This window comes from Culex pipiens, chromosome 2, assembly GCF_016801865.2.
Source record: "Culex pipiens pallens isolate TS chromosome 2, TS_CPP_V2, whole genome shotgun sequence".
NCBI lineage: Eukaryota > Metazoa > Arthropoda > Insecta > Diptera > Culicidae > Culex > Culex pipiens.
In genome coordinates this window covers 165376326-165390227 of record NC_068938.1, presented here as the reverse complement: position 1 = coordinate 165390227, position 13902 = coordinate 165376326, and the positions used below count along the sequence as shown (strand labels likewise).

The window sequence follows — 13902 nt, the reverse complement described above, 5'->3', positions numbered from 1 at the left end:
GGAACATCCCCGGGGCCTGCGGCCACTCCATGTGGTGGCCACTACTGCCAAAATGTCAAATTTCATGTCCAGTATCAAAATCCCTAAAGTTTGATACCCATATTGCCCCCACTCTTATGGTTCCGCAAATGTCCCCTTATCGGAACATCCCCGGGGCCTCCGGCCACTCCAAATGGTGGCCACTACTGCCGAACTGTCAAATTTGTCAAAGAGAGAGCGAAGGGGTGAGAGCAGCTTTCTGTGTAGCTGTGGATTCCGTCACCCCTCGCGTCCTTCCTTGGTTCTGTGCCTCCATGGCAACACGATGCACGAAATCCGGCCGCTTCCTCAACCCGGATGGTTAGGACAGGTTTGATAAAGGATCACGAGCAGCAGCTACCTCGAGGTGTGAAATCCGTCACCGGTTTGGGGGAGCGGGGTGAAGGCAGCTCGCCGAGCTGTGAAATCCGTCACCCCGCGCGTCCTTCCTTGGTTCCGTCCCGCAAAATCTCCATGGCAACGTCGTCCGATCGTGGAATCCTCGTGGCTGGTTTCCTCCTCGGTCCCGCATCAGCATCAGCAGGAGCTCCTTCCAGGTCGGCGTTCAAAATTGATTTGCCTTGATTTTGGATCGGCACCTCGTTTTATATCAAATCGTTTTGGCGTTTGGCGAAGCAGCAGCACAAAAGGAAAGAATCGCCAAATTGTGTCAAGGCCAAACGCAGGAAGGCTTTGGGGGCGGAGTCAAGAGAGAGTGTGCGCGTGTGTATGTTGTGTGCGTGCTTGCTTGCTGTGTGGAAGCAGTTTTATTAATTTAAACTCAGTTTTTAAGTACTTTAACTAAATTTCATGGCCATTAATTAGGTATAGTAAGAATGCGTGAAATCTCCCCTTTCGTTTGGTGGGTACCACTTTTACGTGTGTTGAACAGGAGCTGAGATATTAATGTTACAAATCTTGCAGTCGCGTTTATTTTCTTTTCGTTACATTTCGCTCCGCGAAATTTTGGATTGCTACCCTGTATAGAGCCCTAAGACGAAGTTCTTCGTCAAAAAAATCAAAAGTTTAAAATAAAATAAAACCAAAATTGGGTCCTAAAATAAATAAGATTGCTGATATTATTGTTTACAGCAATAAAGATGATTTTTCCGAGTACGACCAAAACGAGTTTAAAATGTTGTCTTGTCATTGTTTTTGCATTAAAATAACAAAAAGTAATCAGAAATGGTTTTAAACTGGGTGATGAATAGAGAGAATGCGTAACGTGATTTTCGAATGATCCCACTTTGTTTACATCTACAATGTAGGAGAATGTTCAAGCACAAGCATGACTTTTTTCTTACTGGTAAATGAGCTGTTTTATAATCAGTAGTTTGTGTTTTATTTTGTCTAGTTTTTGACATTTTTTGCTGGAAAATTGTCGCGTTTCGATCGGTTAGAAGAGATTTTTCTTTTTTACGGGTGACGAAGAACTGCGGCGAGAGTGTAATTCTGCGATGTCGCAGATAAATTTCCTGGCTGATTTTGGAATCCTGCAGCTCTTCCTGATCCAGCGAAAAAAACATCGCTAATTCTAGCGAAGCTGATTCAACAAACAGAAAGGATTTTCACTAAATCAGGTTTTCAAACGGAATCAAACAATAAAGAAAGCTTCTGGATGGATACAACCGCATCGACTCCATAAACAACTTCTATTCATAATTATAAAAAATAAGATCTCGCCTTCAACTTTCTTAAAGTTTCTTGACTTCAACCCCACTTTGACAGTTCAAAATTGAGGCCGTTTTGCGAACCACTATTCAGCACCCAGGTTTTAAGCGTGTTTTAATCGTTGTGCATAAAAATTTACTTAGGGCTTAAGAACCCTATTCAAACTTTGGAAAGTTTAGAACATCAACAATGTAAATATTCAATAATGCTACAAGATTTAAAAAAAAAGAAATCATTATTTCAAATTAAACAATTTGATTGAACAATGATTTTTTTTCTAACAAAGAACTCAAAAAATAAAAAAATTAAGATTTGTAAATTATAGAGCCGTTTGCGCAATAACGGTCATATTCGGAAGCTAAAAACTTTTCAGCCAAAAATATGGTGTCGTCTGGAAAGTTGTTTTAAATTTAATGGAGGTCCTACATCTGAAAATTGATAGAGAATTGACGACTGTGCGCCCTCCACAGGTAAAAAACTGAAACAGTTGCTTTTCTCCATACATTTTGACGATTTTTCTCATACAAACCTCAAGCGATTAGAGGGAGACGTTTTCGTTGTCAGAATGAGCTCAAAATTGGAATTTAGCCTAGTGATGGATCAATCTTTGATGTCAGGGGGTAGCCCCGGGAAAGCCTGAATTTTGACCACCCTATTGATGAGTCTGCAACTTCAACTATCGAACTAACGTTCCTCTCCTTTGTTCTTGGAGGGCGCCGGTATTGACTAATAAAGAAGGGATCTTCTGAGGTTATACAGTGAACAGATGGTTGGCTCCCACTGATCATTTTTGATTCATTGTTTAACTTCAGCTGATCTGTCAATAACGGAGTAGCAGCTCATTGGCAGTCAACGATGCTTATGCTCAAAAGTGCAGAGAAAGTAACATTTTTTAAAAGAATTATATGATCGAGGAATCGGTCAATATCTGGGGTTTTGAAAAGGTCCAATAAAGCAAATTTTCAGTTTTTGCTTTTTGGGTGTTTTTTAATACCCCTGACTCAAGGCGGATTCAAAAACACCCAAAAAGCAAAAACTGGAAATTGGGTCCTAAAATGAAGCTTAGATTGCTGATATTATTGTTTACAGCGATAAAACTTATTGTTCTAAGTACAATGACCCTTTGTACGACCACAAAGAGTTTAAAATGGATTTTTAAATCAATTTTGAAAAATTAATCTCGCAGTCCTTCTTGACAGAAAAGCTCCTACTTGACAGCTCGTTCCAAGGGGACCATAGTTAATCCATCGAAAAAATGTTGTCTTGTCAAAAAAAAATTGCATTAAAATGAAAAAAAGTGATCAGAAATGGTTTTTAATCGTGTTTTTTAACGTTGTACATAAAAATTGACATAGGGCTTTAGTACCCAATTCGGTTTATTGGACCTTTTTAAAAAAAACTCCAGATATCTTCCAAAAATAAACAAATGAGTCACATTTCGTTAGCGTGTAAATGTTCAGTCCCACTACATCTGAATTACTTCGTTTTCGCTGTAATCACTTCATTTCGGGCGCCCCTCACTTCGTGCGAGCGAACGTTTTGTTTACAAAACAATCCTTCAATCTGTCAAATACGCAACTTTGTTGATGATTTTAGAAGCCGTTTTTGAATTTTGTGCAATAATCAAATTTAATTTAAAGAAAATGAGCACTTTTGACAGTGATTGTGCCTTCATGAATCTGGAGGAAATCTGCCGCAGTTGCATGTCCAAAAAGCAGAAAATGCGACCCCTGTTTGGTTCCAGCCTGGACTCGATGCTGATGACCGTGGCGAATGTCAAGGTAGAAATTAAGGGTTGTTTCGGCTGGGCTGCTAGATGGCAGCCTTACCCCGAGACTAGGTATTTGCATCCTTTGGTTAGGCGGCATACTCAAGTAATCATCAACTCAGAAAAACAAAAGAACAAATTCAGGACGGATAAATTGGCACCAGATCAGGCGATGTTAAAGGAAAACGATTGGAAACTCGGTCGTTTGAACGTGGCCCGGTAATGGAGAGCGATCCCATCGCCAACACGTCTTTCAGGTACCACATCTACTACAGCGACGGCGAAAAGGCGATGTATGGAGTCGTTTTCGTAGTGATTGGGGATCAAAAGAACGGAGCCATCAAGTGGAAGGTGGTGAATGACCGGATCTGCGTTTTGAGAATAAAGGGCACATTCTTCAACCACAGCCTGATCAAAATCTACGCACGGACTAACAACGCGAACAACAAGTCCGATGACGAAAAAGACGATTTCTACGAGCGTTTCGATAAGACCTAAAGAGTGCCCAAGACACGAATAGTCATCGGACACACAAACGCGAAGGTTATTCGGAACATTCGGAAGCACACATGGCGTCACCCAAATGGTTTATGGTGTACTCAAATCGATCACGTTTGGATGGATGATCGACACTCTTCGGCAGCCCAAGATCGAGTATCCTGGAAATCTTCTATTAATTCAGCGTTGGGCCGATAGACCTGTTGCTGAGAAAGTAAAGTAAGTAAGTATTGCCAACATTCTTCCCGTAGGTCTCCCCAAACGATGGCTTCCCGGCGCAGATGTGCGTCCAGTGCGTGCTGCAGGTCAGCCGTGCGTTCACCTTCAAGCAGCAGTGCGAAAAGGCGGACGTCACCATCCGGGAACATTTGGCCGCCCAAAAAGCGAACCAGGAAAAGGACGAACCGGAGCCAGAGCTGCAACTCATCACGCTGCATCCGGACAGTCCCGGGTTAGAGTATCGAATCAACGGAAATGCCGGCAACGAGTGCGTGCTGATTCTGCGAAGTATTAAGATTCCTCCGGTGGAGGCGGTTCAGCAGCTACCGGAAGTTGTTCCGGTGGAAGATCCGAAAACTTTTATTGTGGCGAATGTTGAGTCGTTTTTGCAAAGCGATGAAATGCAGGACCAATCGAGAGAAATAGTCGGAGGAAAGGTTGATTTAGAAATTAATCGAGACGATCTATCCTGTAATCTGGGACAGGAACTGCTGGAGGATGGTTGTTACGGTGAGGAATTATCAGTTCTATAAATTCTATTGTTTCAACAATATTTTCTTTTAGTTGAAGAAATTGAGGAGCCTTTTGAGCAGAATCAAGAAGACGTAATTCTTGAACGCGAAACAACAGTGCAACTGTCGAGCTCAGAAGCTCCAACGTCGAATGCCCGCTTTGAGTGCAATGTGTGCAAAAAGAAATTCTCCAACTCCAGTAAGCTGAGGGTGAGTCAAGGATTGCTGGCCAAACTCGCAATAGTAATAAGTCACGTTTTGATTGATTTCCAGCGCCACTCGCGGACTCATCTTCTCCACAAACCGCATGTTTGCAATATCTGCGGCATGAGCTTCGCGGAAAGTTCGAACCTCACCAAGCACAGACGCAAGCATACCGGCGAACTTCGCAACGTCGTAGGAAAACCAAATCTTTGCCCTGTGTGCGGAAAACGGTTCAAGTGGACCACCTCACTCTCAAAGCACATGAAACACCACACGAAACGTAAGGTTTACTGGTGTTCGTTTCCAGGCTGCGGAAAATACTACGTCGAACAGCGTTCTCTAGACATTCACAGTTATTCGCACGACGATAAGAAACCCTTCTCGTGTCAGTACTGCAGTAAAGGATTCACGCAAAAGTGTAACCTAGAAAAGCACGAACGCGTTCACACCGGCGAGAGGCCCTTCCGCTGCAACATATGCTTCAAAAGCTTCGCCCAGAGCGGTTATCTGGTCATCCATCAGCGAATCCACAGCCACGAACGGCCCTACAGTTGCCAGGAGTGCGGCAAGCAGTTTGCGGCCTCAAACGCCCTAACCGTCCACCTGCGGTCGCACAGTGGCGTGCGCAATTACGGCTGTGATGCGTGTGGGAAGCGATTTTCGCGCCAGGAAACGCTCACCATTCACACGGCTCGGAAGCACTCGGGCGGCGAGCGGCCACCGCACGGCTGTGTGCTGTGCGAGGCAAGGTTCGAGAGTGCCGACCAGCTGACGGAGCACATGAAGAGCGAGCACGGCGATCGGTTCTACCACATGTGTCCGAGCTGCGGGAAGGTGTACGCGTCGATGCAGAGTTTGAAGGTGAGCGGAATTCAGGAGGAAATTTTAATTGGTTAGAGCTAAATAAACTGTTTCCATTTCAGAACCACCAGAAGATTCACCTCAAGGAAGGCGATGAAGATCAGAAGCTAGGTCAGACCGTTGACGGTGAGCTGACACGATCTCGTGAGACTGCAGAAACAAATCTTTCCGGTAATCAAATACTTGAATCTGTTAACTTTACGGGAGAAAACATTAATGTTATTTACGATTAAAAGAAATAAAAAGTGCAAGTGGTTATGTTACTCGTGACCAACATGACAAAGAATATTAAACACAGCTCCTGAACAAAACTTTATTATTTTATTTATAAAATTTCATTTTTAGGTCCAAGTTTGTTACAGGCATACGTGGTGATTATTGCATTCAATCGTAATTTTTCGACTATTTTTAGTCCTATATCCATTTTAACCAAATTCCATATTTTTTAAAGCTGTTTTTTTATTTTCAGGATTTTTATTAAATTTGTTCTTCACTTTTTAGAGCTACTAACATTTTATTTCGATTATCTAAAACAAATCAAAGCTTTTTTTCAATTTCTTCGCAATTCGCAATTTTCAGTGTAAGAACGGGCCTTGACCGATCTTATGCACTAGGTTTCCGACGAACACGCACTGCCCTTACACCTACATCTCACCCTTGAGTCAGTACGAGCAGCACGCTAGAACACGCTTTGAGTGTTCGTGCCAGGCATGCACACCTTCTTTTCCGGTTACGCATTTTAACTCGGCCAGGGGTGGTACATTACGTAGGGTTTGATGTTAGTATAAGCGCCTAATCACTTTCATTAAAGCAAAAACTGTTTTATTTTTAGTTTGAAGTTAAAAACTAATAGTTATTTACTGTGTATTGTTTTCTTCTGAAATTTTGCCTAATGTTGAGTCGTGTTAATCTGTAGCTATTTTTTCTGTCGCGGTGTTTTGTTACAATCTTTGGACCTAAGCATGTTATTCAAAAGTTTACCAAAAGTACAATAATGTTATGTGTGTGACTTTGATCATTCAATATATTGAGTAAGGACTCGAACCTCACTTGTTTGAAGAAATAGGTGACGATTGAAAAGAATGGACAGTGAAAGAAATAAACTGTTTAAATAATCAATAGTAAAAGAAAGATAGCAATTTGTTAAGTAGATAATGAAATAAACAAACGTTAATGAACAGAGATAACAAACAAGCTTAGATTGTATTAAAGGTAATGTATAGGGAAGATGAAAAATTATTCAAATATATATAAAGAAAAGGCATATGACAAACAAAATTGAAATCGCTCCCAAATTAAGGGAAAGCAGACAGTTTGTTACAGCAGCATCAATTTGTAAATAGAGTGGAAAAGCGTTGAGAAATAAAAGAATCAAGAAAGTAAAATCGAAAACAAGTTTGGACAAACATTATAGGGCGATAATAAACAGAAGGCGTGTTAGAGAATCAGTGAAACAAAATAAACAAAATATGGATGGTATGAAAAAAAAAACGGAAAGAATAGAAACCCCGTTCTGCGATGTTCAGGTACATCCACAGCAGTTGACTCAACATACTGCGAATCAAAACAATACCGTCTACAATCACAAATTACTTCCCTGTCCCTCATTGCAATGCATTGTCGCGCCCCTTGCTTTTAGCCGTCTCGACTCTAACCATTGCTGGTCAAAGCTTTACGAGTCGTTTCCTCAGGCCACCAGCAAGGTCATACTTTGTCATCATGATGACGAAACCAAGCCAACGTGGAGGTAAGAAAATAGGACACTTGCAAGGAACCAGAGCTATACTGTCCTGATCAAGAATGATCTAACAGGACTACGGACGTAGTCAGTGACGCCCTTGGCCTGCTATAACTTGGGGAAAATTCAATTAAATTTGAAAATTCAAAATGCACCTGAAAGGACTTGAAAAATGCAACAAAATGCAGGGTAGAACATCCCAATTGGTTAAATTTAAAGGGAGTTATTGGCATTTTAGTGAAAAAATAGCATAATTTTCAAACTCAAATAAAAAAGTGTTCCATCTAGATATCAACTCGGTTCGTCCTGCAGCTTGTAGGGGACATCTTGGACTACCATCTGAGACTGAGAATGCCTGGTTTTGTAATTGATTTATATTTTAAAGTGTTTTTTGCTTACAATATTGCATCAAAGGTTTAAATAATGATTTTGTGATAGAACTATAATTCAGTAGGAAGATAACAAATAGTTCAGTGTAGTATACATAATTGAATCATTCATTCTGAAATGATTTAAACATTGATTCTGGACTAGGCACAAGTATTGTTTTTAGTGATTAAGGTATCGTTTAGATTTCTGGAGTTTTTTTTAAAGGTCCAATAAACCAAATTTCCAGTTTTTGCTTTTTGGGTGTTCTTGAAACCGCCTTGAGTCAGGGTTATTGAAAAACACCCAAAAAGCAAAAACTGAAAATTTGGTTTATTGGACCTTTAAAAAAAACTCCAGATTTCGAGCCAAACATTTCATTAGGGCACAAAACCAAAACGTAAACATTCGGGATTATTCCACTATTCCATTCATTAGTACACTCCCTACATGCCCTCCAAGAATCAAATTGATAACAAACAATTTCCTATTGAATAAATCAAAAACACAAAAGGGCACATAACCATGTTCACTGCAAACCAAAAAAAAAAGTTCATATGGGAGCGTTCTTTTATTACGTAACGCGAAAAATCGGACTTTTAGACCCCCTCCCCCCCCCTCGTAACAAAATTTCCATACAAATTTTAAAAATTTTGTATGGAGCGTAACACAGCCTCCGACCCCCCCACCCCCCCTACTGCGTTACGTAATAAAAGAACGCTCCCTATGTGCCCTTTTATTTTTCGTTAGGTTCTCGTACTTGAGGAACTTTTTGTGTTATAAAGTGAACTTTTCATACATTCTTAACACTAATTCACTTCAAAAAAAAGTTTGGTTTACTTTTCCCCAAGGATTTCTGCAGAAAAAAACTTCGTCAAACAACAATATTTAAAACGGTCCCGCGGCTGCTGTTCAGTACACTTTTGAAGAATTTTTATGTTTCACATACCTTATTTACACTATTCAATCACAAAACTTCACCAATAATCAAAATTTCTACTGAATTCCTCATTATTTCTAACTAAACGAAAGGGCCCGTAAACATCATTCATAGCAACAATCCGGTGATAGCGCTTTAGTGCCCTTTCAGCTCTCTTCGAAATTGCATTTAGAATGTGCCGATTATGAACAACAGTTGGAAAGTTAAAAGGGCACAATAACGATTTTTTTTTTAAATTATGAGTTTAATTGCGAAAATCAACATAAATTAAGAAGCATTTAAGCAGAGTTGAGGATAATGATGTGTTTTATCGTATCATCAGTAAAAATACCATCAGTCAAGCTTCTTTTTAAAATACGAATTGAAAAAAGTTGTCCACTTTTTGCAAGCGATTTTCTCGAATCGCGGTTTTTGGTTTTGTGCCCTAATGCAATGTTTGGCTCGATTTATCCAAACCAATCTTCATATAGAACTAATTGTATGTATGTATGTATGATCCCCATACCCGCAGGCAACTTGGTCCTGGAACACATGTGAGCGCTAGGTGAACAATTCGATCATCTTTTACTCCGTAATCTGTACACCCACGTGCATAAGTTTTTTTGCACGAATTTTAGTGCTACAAATACCGGCGCATAGATCAAAATGGGTTCCCTCTTCCCTCCCCAAGCGCCGGAAATTTGTAGCGGGTGTAGGGACACTTTGCATAGACGCCCTTGCTCCCATCACGTCACTGAGGGTATGGAGCGACGAGAAATTAATAAGCATGCCCCCTCAGTCGAACCTTCATTAGAGAAGCAGGCAATCCACAACTCACAGCGAACGACCAAGGGAACACCCTACCGCGTATATAATAAGGTTGGCGTAATTGTCTTCAATGAATTGTCTATATGTGTGTGTAAATGAACGTGTTTTTGTATTAAAATGGAAAGGTCTCACCAAAAAACAGTGTCTTCACATAGATTTCAGATCTGAGACGGGCTTCAAAATGTTCAACTTGAAGTCATGGTAAATTCAAATCTTCATTCTTGAGTTGCTTTACTTCTCCGTCCGTGATTCCTGATACTTTTTCGCGATCCATCCGAGATATTTCGCTGGGCCTTCACAGATGATTTAGATTTGATAGCTATCGGCACCCGGTACACATCCGGCGTAAAACTGCCCGTAACGTGAATGAAGGCATTCCCGCAGTTGATGGTCTTCTTCTTGAACCCACGCGACACAATGACCGGAGGTTTGAACACTTCCCTTTCCAGCACAGATAAACCATTTTCCTTCATTGTCACCTGACGCGCAGCGAGATTATGACCAAACACAAACCGTACGAACTAATTCGTCAGAAATTAATTTTAATTTTCACTCAAACATACAAAAAACGGAAAACTCCATGAAAATGACAGGAGCAGAAAAAATTGCGTCCGACCTGCCGCGCGCTTACTTCGATCCATCTCCAATCTTCATATAGAACTAATTAACCTGAAACCATCATATTTTTTTTTAAATTTTACATTCCGTAGCCCTTTAAATTTGAATATTATTGTAAACCAGCATATAGAAATTAGAAATGTCAAAGAAATTAATTAAAAACAATCAACATTAGAGTCTAGTTGAACGCCAAATGTGCAGTAATCAGATTTTCATCAATTCGAATATTGAAATAAATTTATCTAAATTCAAAAAATAGGGGTTTTGTGAAAGTTCTCATTGCTCACATTCCTTTTTGAGTGTTTTGACATTTTAAATCCCTCTAAATTTATCTGAATCCCTTTAAAAACTCAACCAACCATGAAAGTTACTTTGTTTGTGCCTGACAGGTAGACTTTCAGGTATGTCCAAATTACCCCACAAGCCATGTCCAAATTACCCCCATAGCATGTTCTATCAAAAATTGCAATTTTTGATGATAAAATGGATAAAATGCACAATATTTATACGTACATATCTCAGGCATCGGCCAAGCAACCCCCTTAAACAAAAATTGTCCACTTTGTTGCCATATAATCCCTGCAAAACCTTATTTCCCAACCCTCAAAAATTAGAACTTAAGGCAGTGCCAACCGGCCTATGGAAACTTTTACATATTATACCAAAACTATTTAACCTATTCCAACTTTTTTGGTTTGTCCATACTCCTAGGCCATTACTAGTACTAGCCTTATCACCTCAATTGCCGTTTTCACTTTATATCCGAAGAAAAGGTAATTTTTAAAGGGGTGTCCAAATTACCCCAAACTCCCCTACAAACACACAAGCTCAAACCGAACTATCAACCTTTCTTTAAGCAGGACTATCTCAGATATTTTGATGGAAATATTGTCCGAATCTTCCATGCGAACTATCGCTGGATAGGTTTTTATCAGACCTTACTGATGAGCCAGAAAGAGGATTGTCAAAAGAAAATAGTAATAAAGATGGTTTGTTGAACATGTTTAGAGGGAATCTTGCTATTTTGACCGAATTAATTGACTTTATGAACTTGACTTTTTTTAAACTAGTAATGATTTTTTGAACAATGTTTTTGTCTAAAATATTTTTAATAATGATAGTTTTGATGATTTTTTTGTGTGTATTTTCTAAACTATTTTTTGTAAAATTTGTGACACGAACAAAATCAGTTAAACTTTTAAAACTAATCCTACTGAGTTTTAATAGAAGTTGGGCTTTCTTTCCATCCTGTTTCCACGTAGAACACCATCTCTCACGCACATTTCTAAGCGATATTCTATTTGCCAACAACAAGGGAGGAACCGTTCCAGTTCCAACAACTCCACCAAGAACTGAACGACAAACATTGATCGTCTCCATTTTGTTTAAATAAACTCAATTTATCAAGGAAAACCGCAAACCTTTGTTGACTTTTTGTGATTTGAGACTGTAGCCGGAGCAAAAATGTGTTTTCGTGGATTGTAAAAATATACTTGCGTGTATTTCCGGATTGACAAGCAGACATACGCTGGGAGGGAGGCGACGTGGAATGTCTTGTTTTTCCTGTCCGCGCGTCTACGTCGGGTTCAGTCCCTGCTGGAAGTTGAGCTTCTGCTGCTCTTTCTTGATTTCGTCTTGCATTTCCAGCGCCAGTTGCTTGTACTTTTCCGCCTTTTTTTCGTCCCGCGGGATTCCGTCACCCTTGGCGTACATCTGACTGAGGTTGGCACACGCGTACATGTTGCGCAGCTCGCACGCCTTGTACGCAAACTCGAACGCCTTCTGCATGTCCCGCTCGACGACGTACGCACCCTCGGGAAGGGTTGGCAGCGAGGCGGAGGCTGCTGGTTTGTCTTTCTGGTGGGCGGACTTTTGCTGGTGCAGTTCCTGCTCTTTCGCTTTGAACTCGTCCTTGACGACGCCGGAGATGTGCATGCCGGACAGGTAGAAGCAGGCGTTTGCGTTGTTCATTTCACAGCTCTTGGTCAGATATTGGAACGCCTTGCCGACGTCTCGTTTCATTTCTTTGGGAATCGATTTGGACACGAGGAGGAGGCCCGAGTGGAGACACGCGTCCGGGTCGTTCAGCTGGCAGCCTTTTTCGTAGTACTGGTACGCCTTCACCGGGTCACCCTTGTCCGAGGCACGGCCCTTGCCCAGAAAGCTATAATTTCCATACTTTAAGCAACTCTTGGCGTAGCCGTAATCGTCACAGTTGGACCGATAAACCTTTCCCGCCTTGTCAAAGTCCTTCTTGATTCCCTCCAGGTAATCGCCCAGCAGGTGGCACACTAAAAAGAAATCCAAACAATCAAAATCACTCCTCTTCCAAAAGCTGTTGTGTAATAATGCGAAATGTTATTTTGTTTACCGTCAGCTTTTTTCTCCGAGTAACACCCGAACCGGTATTCGATGCCCAGTTTGTCCAGATACTCCTTGACGTCGGACTCGTTTTTCAGGTCGAACGACATCGTTCTCTAGGTGTGATCTGTGTGGTCCGTAGTATCCGGATTCCCGGTAGAATCGGATCGGGTGATTGTTGTTTTGCTCCGCGGTCCGGCCTGCGCGACGATTTCACGAGAATGACAGCTGTCAGAATTGATTTGCTCTGTTCAGCCGTGCACTGAAAATATGCCACACTTTTTATTCAAGTGCCCAAACACTTGAATGATTGAATAAAGTCACATCGTAGATCTAATTGGTTTGTGTTTCAACATCAATCCAAACCACTATCAAATGCTAGTGTTTGGGCGGTTGACTTTTTGGTATTTTTTAACATGTTATTTTCATTCGGGTGGCTCAAGCTTTTCAATTTTTTTGCTCATGAATTTGTCCCACCGTCTTGAACTATTCAAAGTGATGATCAAAACACTTGAAAATGATCTTAAGATCTACCCAAAACAGGCACTATTCAAAGTCAACGTGATTATCCACATGAATTTAATGTGTTTCACTGATTGATTTTTGCGCGACTTTCATCGAAGGCTAGAAGCGAGGCAAGAACCAATAGCACAAAAAACTCTCCCGTCTTCAACTGGCTGGCCGGCGCAGTGGTAGCGTGCACGATTAGCAAGCGAGAACCTGTAAATCGCTTGTACATACTTTTATTTTTCAACACCATTTAAAATTCAAGTGTTTGGTTATTGACATTATTTCATGGCCAATCACCGAAATTTCAAGTGTTTTGAGATTGATATTTGAGTGCTCTGTACAGCAGGGCCAGATTATGTGTAACACACTTCGTTGAGCTGTGTAAGTTTTGCTCAGTGTGGTTGCACTGAGCACACTATGCAAAAAGAATACTTATTTAATTTTTATGTTACCCTCACTGTTACTGAAAATCGCACTTTTCATACGATTTTTTCAGTTCGACTACGATTATGACACTTGGGTCCTAAAGCCCTAGGTCAATTTTTATGTACAATGGTATACATAAACCACGCTAAAAAACCAATTCTGATTACTTTTTTTTATTTTAACGCAAAAAAAAATGACAAGACAACCTTTTTTCGATGGATCATCTTGTCTGTTTGTCTGTGATTTAACCTCAAAATTTTGCACTAAGTTAATTTACGGGTACCACGATATCTCCAGATTGGATTGACCAAATTGGTTAAAATTTTTGATAAAGTCCAAGGAAACGGCCGTCGAAATAGAGAAAAGATTTCAATCCATAATTTTT

General features: G+C 40.6%; 3 protein-coding genes across 3 annotated transcripts in view; 2 read left to right on the top strand and 1 right to left on the bottom strand.

Annotated features, from left to right (window-relative positions):
• Positions 1-13902, top strand: part of LOC120424431 (tyrosine-protein kinase receptor) — a 295519-nt gene that overhangs the window by 37256 nt on the left and 244361 nt on the right. The window lies entirely within an intron of this gene.
• LOC120428142 (zinc finger protein ZFP2-like) lies at positions 3259-6051 on the top strand. The gene is made up of 5 exons (XM_039593127.1): positions 3259-3470; positions 4207-4684; positions 4739-4896; positions 4960-5751; positions 5814-6051. The coding sequence occupies exons 1-5, from the start codon at positions 3276-3278 to the stop codon at positions 5982-5984; spliced, it is 1794 nt and encodes a 597-aa protein (XP_039449061.1). The 5' UTR covers positions 3259-3275; the 3' UTR covers positions 5985-6051.
• LOC120428140 (cytochrome c oxidase assembly factor 7 homolog) lies at positions 11499-12802 on the bottom strand. The gene is made up of 2 exons (XM_039593125.2): positions 12592-12802; positions 11499-12511 (listed from the first exon to the last, which is right to left on the bottom strand). The coding sequence occupies exons 1-2, from the start codon at positions 12689-12691 to the stop codon at positions 11796-11798; spliced, it is 816 nt and encodes a 271-aa protein (XP_039449059.1). The 5' UTR covers positions 12692-12802; the 3' UTR covers positions 11499-11795.